The sequence below is a fragment of the Saimiri boliviensis genome, chromosome 9 (assembly GCF_048565385.1).
Source record: "Saimiri boliviensis isolate mSaiBol1 chromosome 9, mSaiBol1.pri, whole genome shotgun sequence".
NCBI lineage: Eukaryota > Metazoa > Chordata > Mammalia > Primates > Cebidae > Saimiri > Saimiri boliviensis.
Window position 1 is genome coordinate 63,612,810 of NC_133457.1, and position 22,020 is coordinate 63,634,829.

At 50.8% G+C, this 22,020-nt stretch overlaps 1 protein-coding gene across 3 annotated transcripts in view; it reads left to right on the forward strand.

The window, feature by feature from the left end:
* XYLB (xylulokinase) overlaps positions 1 to 22,020 on the forward strand; it is a 60,597-nt gene that overhangs the window by 13,072 nt on the left and 25,505 nt on the right. For 2 of the 3 annotated variants that reach the window (XM_074406046.1, XM_039461998.2), the window contains exons 3-15: positions 1,180 to 1,249; positions 3,987 to 4,067; positions 6,217 to 6,303; positions 6,628 to 6,756; positions 8,125 to 8,190; positions 9,502 to 9,574; positions 11,338 to 11,456; positions 13,686 to 13,767; positions 15,640 to 15,680; positions 16,282 to 16,397; positions 17,254 to 17,369; positions 18,050 to 18,123; positions 20,394 to 20,490. In XM_074406046.1, coding sequence (XP_074262147.1) covers positions 1,180 to 1,249; positions 3,987 to 4,067; positions 6,217 to 6,303; positions 6,628 to 6,756; positions 8,125 to 8,190; positions 9,502 to 9,574; positions 11,338 to 11,456; positions 13,686 to 13,767; positions 15,640 to 15,680; positions 16,282 to 16,397; positions 17,254 to 17,369; positions 18,050 to 18,123; positions 20,394 to 20,490 — 1,151 coding nt within the window. Of the gene's footprint in view, positions 1 to 1,179; positions 1,250 to 3,986; positions 4,068 to 4,688; positions 4,749 to 6,216; positions 6,304 to 6,627; positions 6,757 to 8,124; positions 8,191 to 9,501; positions 9,575 to 11,337; positions 11,457 to 13,685; positions 13,768 to 15,639; positions 15,681 to 16,281; positions 16,398 to 17,253; positions 17,370 to 18,049; positions 18,124 to 20,393; positions 20,491 to 22,020 lie in introns of those variants that run through there. The other variant, XM_074406047.1, reaches the window with a different exon arrangement.

A 22,020-nucleotide genomic window follows, 5' to 3' on the forward strand; every position in this document is an offset into this window, starting at 1 on the left:
TCTTTTTTTGAGACAGAGTTCCATTCTTGTTGCCCAGGCTCGAGTGCAATGGTGTGATCTCAGCTCACCACAACCTCTGCCTCCTGGGTTACAAATAAGTCTGCTATGAACATTTGTATACACATCTTTCTATGGACTTAGACTTTCATTTCTTTTGGCTGGATACTTAGGAATTGAAAGGCTGGATCACACAATTATCTAATAGCATCCGGGATCACACAGTTATCCAGTAGCATCTTGGTGTAGATTCTGAGCTTGGTTTTCTCTTTTTTAACACATAGTTAAAAGGGTTGGATTTTATCAAATCAGCTCTTTGCACTGGGTCTTATGGGGTGAGGAGGGTGGGAAGAGAGGGTTCCAGGCAAACTTCCAAAGCCTGTAGTCCAAGGACACTGGGTCTGTTGTGACTAGAGGTGCTCTTCCCTCCGACGCAGCACCTCTGCGTGGCCGCCCCTCCTCTACCTCTCTGAACCTGTGGGGCTTGAGAGGTTTTTATACTCCAATCGTGCACCTCCACAGGGGGAGCCTTTCTTGTGTTTAGAAGGCTTCTTTTTTTTATTGCATTTTAGGTTTTGGGGTACATGTGAAGAACATGCAAGATTGTTGCATAGGTACACACATGGCAGAGTGATTTGCTGCCCTCCTCCCCTTCAGCTATATCTGGCGTTTCTCCCCGTGCTCTCTCTCCCCACCTCTCCACCTGCCCATCCCTCCCCCATTTCCCCCCCACGGACCCCAGTGTGTAGTGCTCCCCTCCCTGTGTCCATGTGTTCTCATTGTTCAACACCTGCCTATGAGTGAGAACATGCAGTGTTTGATTTTCTGCTCTTGTGTCAGTTTGCTGAGAATGATGGTTTCCAGGTTCATCCATGTGCCTACAAAGGACACGAACTCACCATTTTTGATGGCTGCATAATATTCCATAGACAGGTACATAGAAGGCTTCTTTAGAAGGTGCTTTCTGAGAATTGCCACCTCTGGGCCACTCTGGGCAATTAGCCTATCTTCTCTTCATCTTAGCAGCCCTCGTGCCTGTTCAATCAACAATTCCCACTTGGGGTTGGGGAAGATTCTCCTTCATCTGGACATTTCCAGGTTCATGTACCACAGGGCCTCTCCTGACTTGGCAAGCTCTGCCTGCCCTGAGGCTCTGGCCTGCATTCTCTGTTGTTCTTGCAGGACTCGGGGTGGTGTTCATGTGCACAAGGATGGGCTGACGGTCACTTCTCCAGTCCTAATGTGGGTCCAGGTAAGCGTTGGGATTCCTGTTCTCTTTCTGTCCCCAGCCTGTCTCACTGGCAGACTCAGTGATTTGCTAGGAAGCCCAGAGGTGGCAGCTGATGAGAGCCTCTGTTGAGACCAGGTCCTCATGGGAAAGTGGAGTTGGCATGGCTCCTGGGACGAGGCTCAGTCTCAGCTGGTGCCAACACTCCCGGGCTGAGAGGACTCACAAAGGACTTTCAGGTACTGGAGCCACAGCAGATGGCAAGTCCTGCCATAATCATCTTTAAAATACCGCAGAGCAAATCGTTTCCCAACCTCTGCAGTCAGGCCCTGTGGCCTCCCTTGTACCATGAAATACAAACATAGGCTGGGCGCAGTGGCTCACACCTGTAATTCCAGCACTTTGGGAAGCCGAGGCAGTGGATCACTTGAGGTCAGGAGTTCAAGACCAGCCTGGCCAACGTGGTGAAACCCCGTCTCTACTAAAAATACAAAAAATTAGCTGGGGATGGTGGCACACGCCTGTAATCCCAGCTACTTGGGAGGCTGAGGCAGCAGAATTGCTTGAACCCAGGAGGCAGAGGTTGTGGTGAGCTGAGATCACACCATTGCACTCCAGCCTGGGCAACGAGAATGGAACTCTGTCTCAAAAAAAGAGAGAAAGAAATACAAACCCCTTAGGGTCTTAGTGCTCAGCCTCCAAGATCCCTTAGCTCCCTACACACTCAGAATGGCGAGTTACGGCCTGCCCAGTCAGACTCAGCTCAATCCCAAGCCAGGCCTGCCTGCTGAGGATCAACAGGAAAGGAGAATCCCTGTGGCAAGATCTGGTGACCTAGGGGGCCACTGGAGGGGATGTGAACAGCACAGACAGGCATGGTAGTGCCAGGGGCCACCTCCTCACATTGCTACAGGGTCCCCAAGTCCCTGAAACTGGAGGCCAGCTAAGTGCGTGTCTGCCAAAAGCTTTTTTCAGTCCTCCAATATCTAACCAATTCCCTGTATTAAACTCTTTTTGTTAAAAATAACTAGTACGATTTCTTTTTTATTGGTGTGATTCTGACTCATACACTGGAGAATTAGGGTCAAGGATGGATTTTCTCCAGACAAACCAGATAGACTGTACTTCAGAGGGCTGAGCCAGACCAAGGGGCAGAGTGGGAGGGTTCAGGGTTAGAGGCAAGGGTCAGTGTCAAGAGGTCCCAGTGATGATATCAAGGGCATCTGATAGGCCAAGGCCTTCACCTGGGGAGGTGAGCAGTGGGTGAGAGAGCCAGGCTTGGGGTCGGGCCAGGGTGATTTCTGATCTGATGCAGGCTTGTGGATCAAACTTGATCCTAGCTTTGCCAACCCCTGCTCCAGCTGTGCCCCACTCCCTGCCCAAGGTCTGGTGGGCGTGGATAGAGTTGGCAGCCACAGCTAGGGTTGCAAAGGCTGGGGATGGTAAAGTCAGGCAAAAGTGGGAGAGGCTTCTCTGCCCTCAGGAAAACACAAATCAAGAGTGAATCTCTAAGTCCTGCTGTGAAATCTTAGGAGGGGTGATGTCAAGGTCTGCTGGGCACCACCATCCATCTCACTCGTTGGGTTTTGCTAGAAACAAGAGTCCAGCCTACGATGGAGGCTGGAACAGGTGGCCACCATCTCTGCCCACTCCCTCCAGCCTTTGGCGCCTGGACACAGGGAGTCCGGGCCTGGTGTTCTGCTCTCACGGGAGCTCTCTACTTTGCTGACTTCCTGTTGCAGTGAAGCCAGATCACCAATACAGTGAGTTGAAAATGTAAATTAAACAAGCCAGAAGTTGGCTGCCATATTTTGTTGTTTATTTTTGAGATAAGGTCTCTTGCTGTTGTGCAGGCTGGAGTGCAGTGGTGTGATCAGGGCCCACTGCAGCCTCAGTCTCCTGGGGTCAAGTATCCTCCCTCCTCAGCCTCTTGAGTAGCTGGGATCACAGCCTTATGCCACCACACCCAGCTAAATTTTTCATTTTTTGTAGAGATGGGATCTCACTGTGTTGCCCACGCTGGTTTTGAACCCCTGAGCACAAGTGATCCTCCTGCCTCGGCCTCCCAAAGTGCTGGGATTACAGATGTGAGCCACCTCGCCTGGCCTGAGCTACCTTGTTTATGCTCTTCCTGAGTTTGGAAGTCACAAATTGGGGAAGCAGGGCTGCATGTGGTGGCTCATGCCTGTAATCTCAGCATTTCAGGAGGCATAGGCAGGTGGATTTCATGAGCCAGGAGTTTGAGACCAGCCTGGGCAACATGGCAAAACCCCATCTCTACAAACAAACAAACAAAACAAAACAAAACAAAACAAACACCCAAAAATTAGCCGGCCATGATGGCATGTGGCTGTAGTCTCAGCTACTCAGGAGGCTGAGATGGAAGGATCACTTGGGCCTGGGAGGTCGAGGCTGCAGTGAGCTGAGATTGTGCCACTCCATTTTAGTCTGGGAGCCAAAGCAAGACCCTATTTCAAAAAAAAAAAAAAAAAAAAAAAAAGGGTGGGGGAAGTAAAATTTGAAGATTGGTGGTTTATGATGCCATTTATTTAAAATATTTTTAGCATAGTTGATCTTATTTGATTGATGCCTATTTGTTTAATTAATGTCCTCTAGTGCTTACAACTCCCGAGTCATCAGTTTCTTCATCATCTGCCTAGTCCTCTGCTGTAATGGCAGGCCCTTGCCTTTCAATTCTGAGGCTTGCATGTCTGATTCGGTGCTTCTGGACAGTCATGGTGGGTTCTGCGTTTCTTCTCAGGCACTGGATGTCATCTTGGAGAAGATGAAGGCTTCGGGCTTTGACTTCTCTCAAGTCCTAGCTTTGTCCGGGGCAGGCCAGGTTTGTCTGCAGCAGGCTGTATCTGCCATGTGAGGGGTGACCTGGGCAATGGTGTGGGTGTCGAGGAGATGGCTCCCCTTGGAGGGGAGAGGCTCATTCTTGACAGCCATGGCACAAATTTCACTGTGAGTAAAAATCCCTACAACTGTTTTACCTTGGAGACTGTATAACTTGTCTCGTTGCAAAAGGATCTGAGACAGTTCTTAGGAATAGGTATTATATAAAATAGGACTCGTGGTGAGAGAACTGAGGAGAGGTCCTCTGAAGGGGATGGAGGAAGCAATTGACCTGGATTTATGATGACCACGTGGGGGCACCACAATTGCTTTTCTATTTCCTGAAAGTAAAAGCAAAGTCAAAAATGATACTAATAATGATAGTAGTTTTAGCAGTGAAAAGAGTATTAATAACAATGTCAGAAGACATTGACTGAGCGTTTAGCGCATGCCAAGCAATTAGGGCATGCCGAGTGTTTAGTGCATGCCAGATAACTCTGAGGCCTTTCCAGATGTCATCCAGCTCAGTCCTTACGATTCTACAGGGTGGTGCTGTGGAGTGCTAGGTACACACTCAGGGCATCCTGCCTGGGTTTATCCTTGACTCTGCCATTTACAAGCAGTGACCTGGGATACGTCGTCCAGCTTTCTGGTGCCCTGTATTCTCATCTGTCATAGGGTCATTGTGAGTGTCAATATATAGCCCAGTGCCTCCTATTAATACGCGGTAAACCTTATTAAACCTTATTAAGCCTTATTATCACTGATGTTTACGTGAGACATGGAGAGGTGATGCCACTTGCCCAAGATCACACAGTGCTGGGAGTGGGAGTCAGGACCCAAGTCCATCTCATCCGGTTCCTTGACTGTGCGGGGATCACTTTTCTCCACGCTGGATTGCCGTCTTTTCGTATTCTCCCTAGAATACAACTAGTTTTTCTGAACCTGCTTCTTCCTCCGTGGCCTAACGGGAATTTATTGTTCCGGTTCTTGTTAAACACAACAGAGATTCCCTGGGTGATCTTGTCCACTTCTCTCACCTGAACCCCGGGCCTGGATGCCCATCTCCCTCCTGGATATTCCCTGACCCCCTTAGCTGGATGTCCCACAAATGCCTCAAACTTAGCATGTCCCAGACTGGGTGCTGTCTCCCATTCTCTCCATCCACGCAGGGCACAACTCACGCATCATCTCTGACTCCTCCACCTTCCCACCCCACATCCAGGGGTCTTCATGTCTCACTGATTTGCCAATGGCTCTTGACTCTACCGTCTCTTCTCCAGCACTGCCTCTGTCCCTCAGGCCACCTGCTTGTCATTCTTCTCCAGGCCTCTACCACAGCCTCCCCACCTCCAGCCTGCCTTCCCTGTGACTCCCACAAGCCCATCATACATTCAGCTCAGTCCATACCACTGCCCTGGTAATCCAGAGTTCCCGCCACTTCCAAGATAAGCCCTGGCCTCCTGAGCATGGCTTCAGGCTCCCAGTGCTCAGGCTGCCCACTCTTTAGCCCGTCAGCCACCCCCGACCCAGCCTCAGGCCCACTGCTTAGAATGCCACACAGATTCTCTGCATGAGCACACACTGGGACCCTTTCCTGATATGACCACTTCCACCCATCTGTACCCAGTTGGTTAGGGGCCTCTGTTCCCACGGCCCTGTTGCTGCAGCTCCATAGGGTTTTGTAATTGTGCATTTGTGTCCCTTTCCCTGACTCAACTCCATTAGCCTGAAGAATAGGAGCAATATCCTGTTCATCTGCCCCAAGCCTGGCTTGACCTATGTGCTTAATAAATGTTTGCTGAATGAATGAATGCATGAATGAAGGAGGTGTGTGAATAAATACATGAATTTCAGATAATATTACGAGCAATGTCTTTAAATGCAGTTTACAAAAGCCACCAAAATCCAGAACAACAATTTGTTCTTGGACCTTCTGTATAAGTTGTAGGGTAGACAGGGCAGAGTTCCTCCCCATTTTCTTGATGTGGAAACCGAGTCTCAGGAAGGTGATGAGCTCTGTGACTAAGAAGTAGCAGGGCAGGTGGTGGAGTCTGGTTCTTTGGCATGTGGTCTGGGGTCTTTCTGTGTCCTCTAGGAGGCGGTGACTCCAGTGTGTGGTCATGTGAACATGTGCTTGGGTTTCCCAACAGCAACACGGAAGTATATACTGGCAGGCTGGAGCCCAGCAGGCACTGAGAAGCCTCTCACCAGACCTCCCGCTACACCAGCAGCTGCAGGTAACTGTGGCTACATTGCGTGATTCTGAGAAACTTCTGCAAAGCGGGGAGGAGAGTCCCAAATTCTGTGGGTCCTGAGGCCTGCCGGTCTCAGTGTTGCAGCTGTGCTTGGGCACCCTCAGCAGAAGAGCCTTTCAACCTCAGGTGTTTGGGGAGAGGCCCCACTGGGCCAGTTCTAGCTTACAGCACAGAGGGGTGGCCCATGTGTCTCCAACCAAGGTTACCTGGGAAGAAACGTCACAACTGCCATGATGGGTGCTGTGACCAGCAGCTCTCCAAGTCAGCAGATGGAGCTCAAGCCTTCGCCTTTGCCCTCCTTCCTAGGCCTGTTTCTCCATCAGTGACTGCCCGGTGTGGATGGACTCCAGCACCACAGCCCAGTGCCGCCAGCTGGAGGCTGCTGTGGGTGGGGCTCAGGCTCTCAGCTGCCTCACAGGCTCCCGCGCCTACGAGGTAGGCTGGGGATGGAATTGGATGCAGGGGGTGGTCTGGTTGCAGGCTCCGGAGGCATAGTGCATGACCTGCCTCTGGGGGGTTCACATGAGGTCATGGAGGTCTTGGCCCTGCAGAGCCAGGAACAGACACTCTGGGCCCTGGGTCCTGAGCCAGGCCACCTGCTGCCCTATGTGTTCGGAGGCCAGGCTGGGTGTGCCCGTGACTGTGCTCCTGACATGGAGGTGCTGTGCATGGGGGTGGGGAGGGCACCTCCTCTCATTGTCTGTAACCTGGGGATTACAACAGGATTATGTTTTGGGTAGGTTTGAAGCTAAAAGAAGTCAGTGAATATAAAGCACTTAGTGCAGTCCCTGGGAAAGTTGTTTTTTTTTTTAAAAAAAGAATGTTGGGCCAGGCGCGGTGGCTCACGCCTGTAATCACAGCACTTCGGGAGGCCGAGGCGGGCGAATCACAAGGTCAAGAGATCGAGACCATCCTGGCCAACACAGTGAAATCCCGTCTCTACTAAAAATACAAAAAAAATTAGCTGGGCGTGTTGGCACACACCTGTGGTTCCACCTACTCGGGAGGCTGAGGCGGAAGAATCGCTTGAACCCAGGAAGCGGAGGTTGCAGTGAGCCGAGATTGTGCCACTGCCCTCCAGCCTGATGACAGAGCAAGACTCTGTCTCAAAAAAAAAAAAAAAAAAAAAAAAAAAAGAATGTCTCTGTTCTACTGGTTCAGTCATGTCCCCAGGGGTGACTTGATTAGGCCAACCTGGATCACATGACCTCAATGGAGTGGAAGCTTTGGGGATACGCCCAACCCTACTTGGGCCACCTGAAATATGAATATATGGATGGGGAAAATATCCAGATCCCACCTCTGGTGCCTCAGTCAGAATAGTCACCATGCTGTGTGAAGAGCGAGTGTTACTCAGCGTTGTCCAGTCCTGATGTGGGAGAGGCCCTCCAGGAAGGCCCAGAAGTTTCTCATTTCTCTGTCCTGTGGGTGCAGAGCCATTGTTTATTTCCTGGGTTTTTGATTACTAAGGACATTTTAAGGATTCAAAGGCCAAATTCGCGTTGTTCAGTAGATATCAAACAGATTTAATGCTGACTTGAAAAAGGTGCATTTATTTGTTAGAGGTGGGGCCTCACTGTGTTGTCCAGGCTGGACTCCTGGGTTCCAGAGCTCCTCTCCCTTCAGCCTCTTGCGTAGCTGTGATTACAAACATGCACCACTGCCCCCCATTGGGGCTTACTTTTAAAAGCTTTTATGATAGCCGCTCCTATCCAGAGCATGTTACGTTAAACTCACTTTATGAGGGTGATTATTCATTCTGTGTCGGATTTGGGTTCCTAAGAATTTATATTCCTTTTCCAGCGTTTTACAGGAAACCAAATTGCAAAAATTTACCAGCAGAACCCCAAGGCCTACTCACACACAGAGGTTGGTTAAATGTTCCTGTTTGATTGAAAGTCACAGTTGAATTCCTTTCCTAATACGTTAGAATAGATACATCTTATGTGCAGTGGCTAAAAACATTGATAAGCAGACACTAACAAATGATATATTTGATTTGCTTTTTTTCTTATTGTCAGGACATTTCCAAAGAGGAAGGGAAGAATGGAATGTGGGAAAGAGAAGCAGGGGTTCTCCTGACCAAAGGGCGAGGGTGAGGGTCCAGGTGGGAGCACTGGGGACTGACGTGTTCCTGAGACCACCTGAGGAGAAGATCTGGGCATCTGAGCAGGCTGTGTCTGCTCACTTTCCTATGTGGTTAACTCAGGAGGACTGCCGGGCACATGATTGGCATGGAGTCAGTGTTTTCTTTGGAAATGTGTAGGGCTGGCCTTTGTGTCCCCAGCTATGGCCCTTCAGCCAGAGCCTCTGTCACAGGAACCCAGGTTCATTCCTGGCTCCACCATTGCTGAAGCCAGCCCTTAATGCTGCCTGAGAAACAGCCCCACACCCTGGCTAGGGATTTTCATCTTGTGATAAGAAAATGATTAGCTCACTTTAAACCAAAGAACCTTTTTAATCTTAGAAATTAACATGTGGTTTATTTTTCAATGATTCGAGGTTCCAGATTACTCTGTAGCATTAGCTACGTTAATGAATGTAGGCTTTGGGTGGAGGGCTGAAAACCCTCCCCAAATTCTGTATGTGGAATGAAGTTGGCCTGACAGAGGACGGGAGCTGCTAACAGTCTCTCCATGGTTCCAGAGGCCCATGATGCCCATGTGGAAGTACAGACCCTCAGGGTGGCACTGAAAATCCGTCCTCTGTTTCTCTGGCTAGTGCTCAGAGTCTGTGGCTTCTGAGGAGCCAGCTTTCCTGAACTCCTCAGAGTGTTCTGGTTAGTTCTGAGGCCACACATCCACTTTCCTTGTGACCAGAAGTAAATGCCAGAGAAATAGAGGAAGGAAGTCGGGGCACACATTCCCCAGGATGTTGCTTCTGGATGGAAAGGCAGCCTCCCTAAGCCCTTTCTCACGGGGCTTTTGCTTTTTGTCTCTTTTGAACTTGGCCCTTTTATGGCCCATCAGAAACTGCAGAGAATCAATGCTCTCCGTTCATGGTGTTCCCGCTGCTCTTATCTGAGATGCATAGTCTCCACTATTACTTGGGCCTTTTGCTCAAAGTTTCTGCTTCCCTGTCCAATTGGAAACTTTTTTTCCGTGCTGTGTGTGTGTCAGAAGCATTCAGTAGTGTAGGGTGTGTGGGAGCGAGTTGCCTCACTGCTTCTTTCTTTTACAGAGAATTTCTTTGGTCAGTAGCTTTGCCGCTTCCCTGTTCCTTGGCTCTTACTCCCCTATTGACTACAGCGATGGTGAGCCTCGGGGTCTGGGGTGGGTCCCTGGGCAGCATGCATGTGGCATGTGGGCATGCAGGCAGTGGGAGCCCCATCTACCCCAAGTAGGTGCCAGTCTTGTAGCCCTGTCATCTATTGCCAGGAAGGGAGTGTATTCATTATTTTTTGCTGCATAACAAATGACCCCAATACTTAGCAGCTGAAGTCCACTGTGTTTATTTTTTCACCTGGTGTCGGAGAGCCAGGAATGTGGGGGCAGCTTAGCTGGGAGATGCTGGCTCAGGATCTCCCACAAGGTGGCAGTCAAGCTGGCAGCCGGGGCTGCAGTCATCTGAAGGCTCAACTGGGGCTGGGGATCCACTTCCAGCATTATGCAGGAGGCCTCAGTTCCTCACATGTGGGCCTCTTTATGGGGCTATTAGTGACTGCGGAGAGGGAGGGAGGAGAGGGGGAGAGGCCATGCAGAAGCTGCCGAGTCCTGTCTTACTGCTCACATACTAGGTACACTTGACCCAGTATGGTGTTGTGGGGAACCTCATAAGGGGTAAGCACCAGGAGGTGGGGATCAGCAGGGTCGGTCATGGAGCCTGGCTCCTGCAAGGAGCTAGTAAAGCTTTTGTTTCACATTTGGTGAACTCCAGAGATTTGTGAGCTTCGAGAATCAAAATCCTGACAAAAACAAATTGCAGATGGTGCCTGTGAGGAGGGAAAGCTGGGAGGAGGTTGCTGCAGGAACTCTTGGATGAGTCTAAGAGTGAGAAGAGTGTGGATAGAATGTGGGTGGAGGATGCAGGGCTGGAGCCCAGACCCGTGGATGCTTTCAGAATGGAGCCCGGGGTGCTCTGAGCCTCGTGGGCGCTCATGGGAAGTTTTTGAGGGCTGTTGTATGCCAGGCAGTATTCTGGTTTCAGGAGAGAACGTGGCTAAGGAGCAGTGCTGAACTTCCCTCACAGACTGGAAGAGGCGACAGGGCTCCCTACAGCTAGCTCCATAGGACAGTAAACTTGGAGTAGGCTGCATGTCCACCTGTGTTCTACACACCTGCCCCAGGACTGATCACCGCAATAGCTGCTCCAGGGGGCATCGCAGAGGTTCACATTCCTCAGCCACAGCTGGGCTGTCCACTCTGCTCCCCTTCACTCACTTGAGATGTCACCTCCTAACTTCACCTGGGCAGGTGACACCATCAGCATCCCAGTCCACCTCTGCCTGCCTCCACCTTGGCCCAGTGGAGGAGGAGGTCCCTCCACCAATGCTCTGGATTTCCTCTCCTTTCCCATCCTCAGGGAAGCCTTGGGAGAAGGAGGATGTTTTGGGAAAGAGCTGGCAGGTTGATCTCAGTGACCAGGAGGAAGTTTAGAGGAGTCTGAGAGCTTTTTTTGGAAAGTCAATTAGACTGAGCAATCCTGGGGGCTGACCTGGAAATCTAAGGAACTTGGAGAGTAGTTTCTGGTTCAATGTGGTTCCTGGTTCAGAGTGGTTCAGTGTGTAGTTCCAGCACCCCCCCGGGAGGTCTTTGAGCAGCAGATTTCCAAGCTGACTCTACTGTTTGAGCCAATGAGGAATATTTAGAGGAGGTGTGATGCTATCTGTTTCCAAGAGCCCCTCTGGCCTCTGGTTCTCTGGTTCCAGAACAACACAAGTGTGCATACATTCCATGAAGGGAGAGCTCCAGGTACAAGTTGTGGCAAGAGAATTATCTGCCCTCTGCCAGATTTGTGCATTTTCACAAAAGGTCTGTTTTCAAGATGTGTCTGTCGTTTGTCTCCTTCCGTCTTCAGGTTCTGGAATGAATTTGTTGCAGATACAGGATAAAGTCTGGTCCCAGGCTTGCCTTGGCTCCTGTGCACCTCATTTAGAGGAGAAGCTTGGCCAACCAGTACCATCATGCTCAGTTGTGGTAGGTCTCCTTTCTGGCGATGTGGCTCATTTCAGAGCAGGCAGCTACCTGGAAAGCACTGAAGCACACGTGCGCACACACACACACACTTACAGGCTGCACGCTCCCTCTTTTGTGCATTCACCCACAGGCATACACATGCAGGATCTTCAGTTTAGCCTAAGATGTAAGTCACTGTCTGGATCAGTGCCTTGCACATAGTAGGTACTCAGGTGCATGTATAGATATGTATAGATTACTGCCTTATGGTCGGGGGGACTTTGGAAAATTCTTCTAGAAATTTATTAGAATAGGGATAAAAGTGGCAAGTGATGGCACAGCTAAGGAAAAAATGCAGAGTGCTGAAGTTCTAGGATTAGGGACTACCAGTGAAGCTTGAAAGAGGCAGCCTTGGGGAAAATAGAAAGAAATACCAGCAGGGCTGGTGCAGCACAGACCCTGGCACTGGACCGCCTTGGGCTGAATCCTGTTTCCACCAGCTCTGTGACTTTGTATGTTGATTTCCTCATCTGGATCAAAGGGAATGATGCTGTTCATCTTACAGGGCTGTTGCACAAATCAGACGAGTTAATATGTTTAAAGCACTTAAGATAGTGCCTGTTCCCACGGGTAATGGCAAAAACACTTACCCATCACAGCAGCCCCACCTGTTTGCAATGGACACGGGCTGTGAATGTCCTGGTGTATCCTGGTTGGCCAGCCCTGTTCTTGGCTGTCCTATGGGGACAATGGAGTGGAGAGAGTGAGAGCCCTGGGTCCTGCCCCTGGGGCCCTTTGGTGGAAAATGCTTGCCACAGAGCCAGAATGACCAGAAGGAACTCTGGGTGGGACAGAGTGTTGGTGTGGAAGGGACAGGGCACCCTGAGGTGTGGAGGGAGTCATGGAGCTGGGAGTCTTGGGCCATATGGAGGAGGGGCTGCTGTGAGTACCCTGCATTGGGAGTCTCAGCCACAGAAGCACTTTTGTTTTCTTGTTAGAGGCAGAGTCTCACCCTGTCACTCAAGGAGTGCAGTGGCATGATCATAGCTCACTGCAACCACCAAATCCTGCGCTCAAATGATCCTCCTCCCTCAACTTCCCGAGTAGCTGGGACTACAGGCATGCACCACCATGCACGGCTAATTTTTTTTGTTTTGGTAGTGACAGGGTCTCACTATGTTGCCCAGATTGGGCAATTCTGCCTCAGTCTCCCAAAGTGCTGGGATTACAGGTGTGAACCGCCACACTCAGCCATTTTTCTTGTATGATTCACACTGACATGCTGAAAACTGCCTTGCCACCACGCGGCAGAACATCAAAGCCAAACCATCAGCATCCAAAGTGTGCCATGAGGCCAGTGCGTGGAGCTGGAGGAAGAGCCACACACCATCAGCATCCAAAGTGTGCCATGAGGCCAGTGCGTGGAGCTGGAAGAAGAGCCACGCAGCCCTGTGGAAGCTGACAGCACAAGACCCAGACAGAGGACAGCTCAGAAAGAGGAAGGGCAGACAGAAAACAGCCACGCCACCATGGCAGTCCACACATAGCTTTTAGCTGAATGTGAAATTCAGAGCAGGCTTTGTTTGCCTTATGCAAGAACACATGCCTCCGAGAAGCAGCCTGCGCAGGCAAGCAGCACTGACTCTGAAAAGGCATTTTCATTTGTCACACAGGTGTCGTGTGTGGGGGATCAGGCAGGACCCATGTTCTGCGTCCTCCCTCTTTTTGGAGGTGGTGCCCAGATAGCACTCCCTGCACACCGCCTTCTTCGGTTACTTTCCTTGGAACACGGTTCTCTGCACTCCACACCGATTGTTGTTAATCCAGTGGCGGGGTGATAGACCGAGCATGCGAGGCATGATCTGCTCCCATGAGTTTGCTTACTGGTGTCCTCTTACCTTTTTTCTTTTTTTTTTTTAAATGCTATATCCAGAATTTGGAGCTTATAAAGCAAGCACAAAGTTGGGGTTGGTCTGTCCTTACTACCTGAAATCTCAGGATCAGCAGTTTTTGAGAGGACCTCATGCTCGTGGTTCCAAACCTGCCTTGGGCTCCTCTGGCAATCTGTGCACAGGAGGGACACACCCAGTTTGTGACAGGGAGTGATGTGACTCCAGGCTCTGCAGAAGATGCCTTCAGAACTGGTGACCTGGAGCCTGTAACATACTCATGGCCTGAGGGCTGGGTGGCTGTGCCGGGCAGGCAGGGTGTACCTCAACAGAGCGCCCTTGCTTTGTCCCTGTCCCTCAGGGAGCCATTTCTTCCTACTACGTCCAGCGCTATGGATTTCCTCCAGGATGCAAAGTGGTGGCCTTCACTGGGGACAACCCAGGTGAGTTGGGGAGCGATTGAGAGTTCCAGTCCAGCCTTGTGGCAAAGCCTTCTGTGGTCATCCCCACCACCACACCCTGCCATCTGACACCCTGTGCCTGCCCCATCTTAGCTCTGACTCTGCCCTCAGGAGCTGCTCAGCCTGCTCTCCCTGGGTGAAAACTGCTCAGTGATTAAGGAAGGCAGTCATGCCCACCCCACTCCTAACCTGTCTTTTCTGTTCCATAGATGAATAGCTCAATTCCTCCAACCTTCCTCTAGGACATGGTTTTAAGTCTCTGCCCTGCCATTTGATGTGCAGCAATGGCTTGTTTCTCATCTAGACACCTCATCTCCTTCCCTAGCCTCTTCTCTTCCTCCTCCTCTCCTCTGGGTAGTCCTGAAGCCACTCCTGGAAGGGCCCTCGGATCTCTGAAGGAAGGCCAGGTGGGCTACACTGAATAACACCTTAACTGCTTCCTCTCAGCCCTGCCCCAGGAAAAGTCGGTCTTTTTCTAACGATCCACTAAATGAGGGTTACATTTAACCCTAACTAGAAGGGTTAATTTTAACCATAATTAGAAAGGTTAATTTCTGTCCTTTCAGTCTTCTTTCTGTGCTTATAGTAAGCATTGTTGCTTTTAATCAACATGGGCAGTACCTTCCTCATTTTAACAGTTGTCTAGAGTTCCGCTGTCCCAGCATTGATTCACCAGTCCCTTATGGATGGCAGTTGGTGTTGTGTCAGTGTTTGGGTAGTGCAGACAATGTTGAGATGCACATTCAGTCTCTGTTGTTACAGGGTAAGTTCTCAAAGGTGGGATCCCTGGATCCAAGGCTTCTGACACACACATTGCTGATTGAACCTCAGTGGCAGTGTGTGAATGCACCTGTCCTCACTCCCATTTCACCTTTACTCACGTTTAGTCACTCGGCATTTAGTGAATGCCTATTATGTGCCAGGCCTTCTTTCAGCACTGGGGCACTTCAGCAAACAAGGCAGATAAAGATTGCTGTTGTGAGCCAGGTGTGGTGGTGTGCACCTGTGGTCTTAGCTACTCGGGAGGCTGAGGTGGGAGGATTGCATGATCCCGGGAATTGGAGGCTGCTGTGAGCTATGATCATGCCACTGTACTCCAGCCTGGGCAGCACAGTGAGACCCCCACCTTTATATCTCTTTTTGAAAAAAAAAAAAAAAAAAAGGGCCGGGTGCGGTGGCTCAAGCCTGTAATCCCAGCACTTTGGGAGGTGGATCACGAGGTCAAGAGATCGAGACCATCCTGGTCAACATGGTGAAACCCCGTCTCTACTAAAAATACAAAAAATAAAATTAGCTGGGCATGGTGACGCGTGCCTGTAATCCCAGCTACTCAGGAGGCTGAGGCAGGAGAATTGCCTGAACCCAGGAGGCGGAGGTTGCGGTGAGCCGAGATCGCGCCATTGTACTCCAGCCTGGGTAACAAGAGCGAAACTCCGTCTCAAAAAAAAAAAAAACGCTGCTGTGGGCCTCATGTCTAAGGCAGGGCACAGACAGGGAACATGAGCTAAGCCCCTGCTTTTCCATCACCACCTTTGTCTTTCGCTGCTGTGTGTATCCTTGGTGACTTGTCTTGGCCTCCTTGGTTCTCAAGCACTCCCGGGAGTGCTTGACAGTGGAGGGTCCAACCCTTCAGGGAAGAGACTTCACAGCTCAAATCAGAGGCCCTGCTCACACTCCACCCCCTGACCTCTATGACCTTCTCTTAGGGCCTCCTGAGCGCTCAGCCCCCCTGCTTCTGCCTCCACCCTAGGGTGTGGGTGGGAGTTGGAGGTGGGGGCTGCGCTCCTGCCTAGAGAGCCCTGTGGTTTGCTTTGTGGTTTGCCAGCTAACCAGGAGCTCCCCTCCCATTCTCAGCGTCGCTGGCAGGCATGAGACTGGAGGAAGGCGACATTGCGGTAAGTGACTTCCTATTGGCTCTTTCGGTTTCCACACTCACTCCCACACTGATAAGTGGCACCAGGATCTGGGTCCCAGCAGCATGTCTGCTACTTATCAGAGTGTCTGTTGGCCCAAGAGGCAGGGGAGGGAGGGGATGGGGGCACACATCTTTCTCAGAAGGTCATTATTCTTTGCTGGATGGGCAGGACCCCCGCCTGCTTCACAGTGGCCAGTCTTAGTGAGTGCAGTGGCAGAGGGTCAGATGTGGGGCCAGAGGGCTGGGAGCAGCCCAGAATAAGGAAGACATAACTCAGGCCTTCCTACTTCTAGTGGGAAAGTCATGTGGGGAGCCAACCATTACCCAAACCGTTGTTTAGCTGCAGTTGTGGGATCAGCACAGGAGACCGTGGGATCTGCACCTGGGGAGCTGGCTCCTGGTTCCTCTGGTGTGGGAGGGTCAGAAGGGGCTCTGAGAAAGTGGCCTTGCATCTGAGGTCTGCAGCATGAGGAGTGAAGTGACAGGGTCAGGGTGGGTGGAGTGTGGCGCATCACCCACGAGTGAGGGCAGCATGTGTGGGCAAAGCCCAAGGCGCCTCAGCTCTGCTCACTTCTTTCCAGGTCAGCCTGGGCACCAGTGACACCCTGTTTCTCTGGCTCCAAGAGCCCATGCCTGCCCTGGAAGGCCACATCTTCTGCAACCCGGTTGACCCCCAGCACTACATGGCACTCCTGTGGTGAGCCTGGGTGTTAGCTGGCACCATTTGCTGGGTGAGGAAATGCAGGCAGATCTGGCACCATCTTGAGGACCCCAAGTCATTCCACTAAGCTCTGGAGTGACTCTCTCAACTTTTCCAGGCTCTACTGGGCAGCTGAGAGCCCCAGGGACTCACTGGCTCTTGCTGACAGCAGAGCTGGGTGAGGAATAATCCAAGACCCTGAGTCCTTTCAGCCCAGGTTCAAATCCTATCCTCACCACCAATACCCTGTGTGGCCTTGGGCCACCTCCATAGTGTGGCATGTCGGAGCCACACTTTCCTCATGAGATGGGGAGGGTGAGAGCATCTACCTCACATTGTTGCTGTGGCCTGTCTGCCATGTGGTGGACCCTCAGCAAATGGCAGGAAGGACGTCCTGCCTTCCGACAGCTCATGGAAGGGACGTGCTCTGTGCTCTGACCACAGGCCTTTGGAGACCCGTTCAAAGCTCCTGAGGGAGATGGTTTCTGAGCTCCTAAGCCCTAAGAACTGTTGGAGAATGTGGCTAGTTAGTCCAGCCTGCCCTGCCTCATTGTGCATATGGTAGAATGTACAGAAACCTGAGCTCCCTGTCTCTACCTGGGGCTCCTCTGTGTCAGCCTCCTCTGTAAACAGCCCAAGACAAGGGTGTTTCTGGCGCCTCCCAGGGACATTCAGGGACCTGGAATCTGAGGACGAGCCTCCGATGCCTAAGGTTCAGAGCCTGCTGTGCCACTGCCTGGGGGTTGTGGTCCAGCCTGACCTGCAGTTCCTCTGCCTGGGTCTCCTCATTGAAACTCATTGTCTAGTCAGCAAGCACCAGCTCCCCCACTCAGAGCTGTGCCCTCTTCTGCAGCTTTAAAAATGGCTCCCTCATGAGAGAGAAGATCCGTGATGAGTTCGCGTCCTGTTCCTGGAGCGAGTTCTCTAAGGCACTGCAGTCCACAGAGATGGGCAACGGTGGAAACCTGGGTAGGCTGGTTGGGGATGCTCAGGCCTGTGAGGGCTCAGCAGCTACCGCTGGAGGTGCCTAGGGCCCCACGAGCTGGGGGAGAGGAGGGCCATGGAGAAGTCCAGGGAGTTCTGTCTGTCTGCACTGCTGTTAACGCAGGTCCTACAGGCTGGTGTGGAACCCTGTGCTCTGAGCAAGGGCGGGGCTGTAAGGCTGTCCTTGGCTTCTGCTCTGAGCAGAGATCAGGCCATTGCTACATCTTCTGCCTACTCCCAGCCCCTGGTGACAGCATCAGAGAGGGCACCCTCTACCCTGGTGCATCCCCGTTCAGAGCCCTCTGCCCCAGGCACAAGGAAAAGTGCCCGGTGTCTGGGCAGGCCTGAGCAGGGAGGGGCCGTGCCTCCCTTGGTCAAACCTGTGTTAGATTTTAGGATTGGCTGGGCAGCTGCTTCTTGTTCCAAGCTGCCACGTGAGAGCAGGAAGAATTGTCTCTGAGAAAAGCTAGCTCAGGGCTTTCTGGTTCCCTGCTATCCTGTTGGAGAGAAAGAGCTGGGAATATTCACAGGTCCCATCAGGGAGATTAAAGAGAGCCAGGGAACCCAGGGATATGGGGTCATTTAGCTCTGTTCTAAGTCTGTTGAAAAGCCAATCTTTTGTTTTTTGACTAATGACAGCTGATCTCTTCCTGGTTTTATTTCAGGTTTTTATTTTGATGTAATGGAGATCACCCCTGAAATTATTGGACGTCATAGGTTTAACACAGAAAACCACAAGGTACGTGTGCTCTTGGTATTGGAGTTACATTGGCTCCACTTGTGAGATTAAATTTAACAATTGCCTATCAAATTATGTTACTTTTAGGGACTTCATTCATTCCCTCATCCACTGATACACACACCTGTGGTGTGACAGGGTGCATTCCAGAGCCTGGGGAGTCCTCAGCACCTAAGACAGGCACTGCCCTTTCCCTCAAGGAGGAATGCAGAAAACCTGAGAGTTCTCTTCCAGCTTAACAAATGCTGACGCTATCACTGAGTATCAAAGAGCTTATTTCCTTGAGAAGTTTCATCCTATACCCATGGAGAACTCATGGATTTTGAGATCCTGAATTTCCTCCTGGGTGAAAGAGCCTCTGGGACTGGGAGGTACTAACATTTATTGAGGCCTATTTGGGGCCAATAAATGGGGCATTGTGCTCATGGTTTTCTATACCTTCCTCATTTACTTTTTTTTCTTTTGAGACAGAGTCTCGCTCTGTTGCCCACACTGGAATGCCGTGGCATGATGTCGGCTCACTGCGAGCTCCACCTCTCGGGTTCAAATGATCCTCCTGCCTCAGCCTCCCAAGTAGCTGGGATTACAGACGTGAGCCGCCACGCCCAGCTAAATTTTGTATTTTTAGTAGAGATGGGGTTTCTCCATGTTGGCCAGGTTGGTCTTGAACTCCTGACCTCAAGTGATCCGCCCGCCTCAGCCTTCCAAAGTCCTGGGATTACAGGTGTGAGCCACCATTCCCAGCTGTCTTTTACTTTTCAAAGCAATTCTGTAAGGTAGGCACTATTGTTCCTCTTTCCAGACGGAGAAGTTGAGATACAGAGGCTCAGGCTAATCAATCTCCCCAGAGTCACAAGGTCATAGGTGGTGGAGGGGCTCAACCCAGTTCTCTCTGGCTCTGAAGCTGCTATTTTCTTTCTCCTCCACCATGCGACCTTTCCCAGGAAGGATTTAGTTGGTTCTGGCTGCTCAAAATTGACATTGCTGTTAGGTAGTCACTGGAGAGTCATCACCACATTTTGGGTTGTACCTGAGAGATGTTTCTGACCCCAGGAAATGGGGGATTTATGTAAGACCCTCTGTCTAGGAACTGTGCCCATCAGAGTTGGCTTTGGATTCAAGGGCAGATGATGGCACTACATGTTGGATTTTGAATGGAAAACTTTGTATAAAGTAGGAAGTTCGTCTCAATCTTCTGATGGGGGACCAGTTTGCTTTCTTTTGTTAGAGTGAGAAGCAATGCCTGCTCTCTCTCTCATGCATGTCAATCCTAGATTTGTCAAGGAGAAAGTAGTGTTCTTCTTTCAATCACACATAGCCAACAGATATGTGTGATTGGTGCCAGTCACCAGGGACACAAAGGAGAACAAGGCATCGGTGGCCTTGCTCTCCAGAGCCTGCTGTCTAGGAGGGAGAGGGACAGTAGACAGGGGAATGAGCATGTACACGAATGGAGCAGGTGCCGAGGTTGGGAGCGGAAGAGCAGAATGCCGCAAGGGAAAGCGGAGGGGGGCGGGGGGCGGGCTGGAGACTTACCCTGGGTGGGGTGAAAGGGGTGTTCGGGCCTGGGTCTCTCTGAGAAGGTGGCCTTTAGGTTGAGACCTGAATGTACTCAGGATCTCACCATGGAAAGAGTAGGACGGACTTCTAGGCAGAGGGAGCAGCTTGGGAACTAGAAGAAGGTCAGTAAGGTTAGAGTGTAGCTGTTCATGAGCGGGCAGTGGCAGGTTCTGGCGTTGGTCTCAGGTGCCAGAGAAGCAGGGGTGAGCTGGCGTTGCTGGTCATCAGTGCTAGCTTGGAGGACATGCCACAGGGGTGAGATCTCAGGATCCGCTCCTGGCTCTCACTTATCTATATGCACTGCATTTTCTAGGCTCTGTTGTCTAATCTGATCATTACAACAACCCTTAAAAACAGGTGCTGCTATTACCTCTGTTTTATTAGGAAAAAGAATGACAGTAAGACTAAGGTAACTTACTGAAGATTGCAGAGCTGAAAGTTAGACAGAACTTGAACCCTCAGCTGCCTAAGACTGAATTTGGTAATGTCTCTGATTCTTCAAAGTGACAGGCATGTGAGGCTGTGAGCTGTGTGCTTGAGTAGTGTGCTTGTGTGAGTGCCTGTGACAGGCAGAGATAGTGGTTAGAGAGCCCAGCTATGAGTTTCAGATCTGGGCTGATGTTTAAAAAGATCATGCACACACACGCACACACGCACGCACACAGATAATGAGAGTTCCTTACTCTGTGCCCACCTTTTCCTGGAGACAGGTCTCAGCATTCCCTGGGGATGTGGAGGTTCGAGCACTGATTGAAGGACAATTCATGGCCAAGAGGATTCATGCAGAAGGCCTGGGCTATCGAGTCAGTAAGTGAGCCACTGGCGTCGTGTGTCCCGGGGTGGTGGCTCAGGACCAGCTCACATCGAGGGGCCAGGGCTAGCGGGGCAATGTCTACTGAGGTTTTCTTCCAGGGGACCTTGTGCAGGAGGGAGGTGGAGCTTGCCTTGGGGGTGGGGTGAGAAAGCACAGGCAGGCATAGACCAGCAGGCTGGTTGTTTCTGCTTCTCAGCTGTGTCCACAATAGCCTGACCTTTTGACTGGGACCTGTAGGAATTGGAAAAGGTCTTTCTGTAACCCTAAGCTCCAAGCTGCAAACAAGCTTTCCTGAGCTCTGGACTCCAAGGGCATAGGCAGTGCAAGGTCTGGGGATGTGGCTGAATCTTGGCCTTCCAGCCTGGCCACGTTCCACTGCCTCTGGGACAGACTCTAGGTCTTTCGGCTTGGACAGAGAAGAGGGTGAGGGCGATGTGGTACCACTGCCAAAACTCAGGAGACTGATGTCTTAGTTAATTTTCTATTGCTTGTAACAGAATACCTGATCCTGGGTCATTTATAAGAAAAGGAATTTATTTCTTACAATTATGGAGGCTGAGAAGTCCAAGGCTGAGGGGCCATATCTGATGAGGGCCTGCTTGCTAGCGGGGCTCTCTGCAGAGTCCTGAGGAGGTCCAGGGCATCGCATGGTGAGGTACAGGGCTGGCTCAGGGCTCCCTTCCTCTTCTCATAAAGCCACCAGTCCCATTCCCATGATAACCCGTTAATCCATTAAGCTATGAATGGATTAACCCACCCATAGAGCCCTCGTGACCCAATCTCCTTAAAGGTCCCATCTTTCAATACACTACATTGGAGATAAAGCTTCAATGTAAGTTTTGGAGGGGATACATATTCAAACCATAGCAACTGGCATGGAGAGGGCAGACCCAGGGCTGGGGGAGGCAAAAGGAGGAGAAAGGGATTTCTGAGAACTTGAACTATAGAACAATCAGCTTTAGGAGGTCAGTGAGTCCACTTACAGATGGCATTGGAATGGTCTGGGGGTCTGTAAGGAGTTTGGACTGGCCACCCATAGAGTCCAGGTTTCAAAGATCTATTTGTCCCTCTGGGATATAGCTGTTATCACTAGAGAAGATAGTGAAGCTGCTTTGCTTGAGGGCCTTCCTATGATACTTTATGGACAATCCAAGTTCTACGTCATATGTATTTTATACCTTTGAATCCGCTGAGTAAACGGATACTGTAAAAGTACCCATTAGGGAAACCTCTCGGAAAACCTGTTAGAGAGCATCTGCTAAAGCTGAGTATACGCCTACCCAGCAGTGTCTCTTCCAAGTAAAGGCACAACCGGAATTTGTGCATGTGTTTACTAAAGATGTACGTGAGAACATTCATTGCGGCATGACGCTGAATAGCCCCACAGTGGAAACAGCCCAGTGTCCATTAATAGTAGACAGAAAAAATGCATTGTGGTGCATTTGTACAGCAGGATACTCTACCCACAAATGAAATGAACCAGCCTCAATGATACACAATGAAATGGGTGAATCTCACCAAAT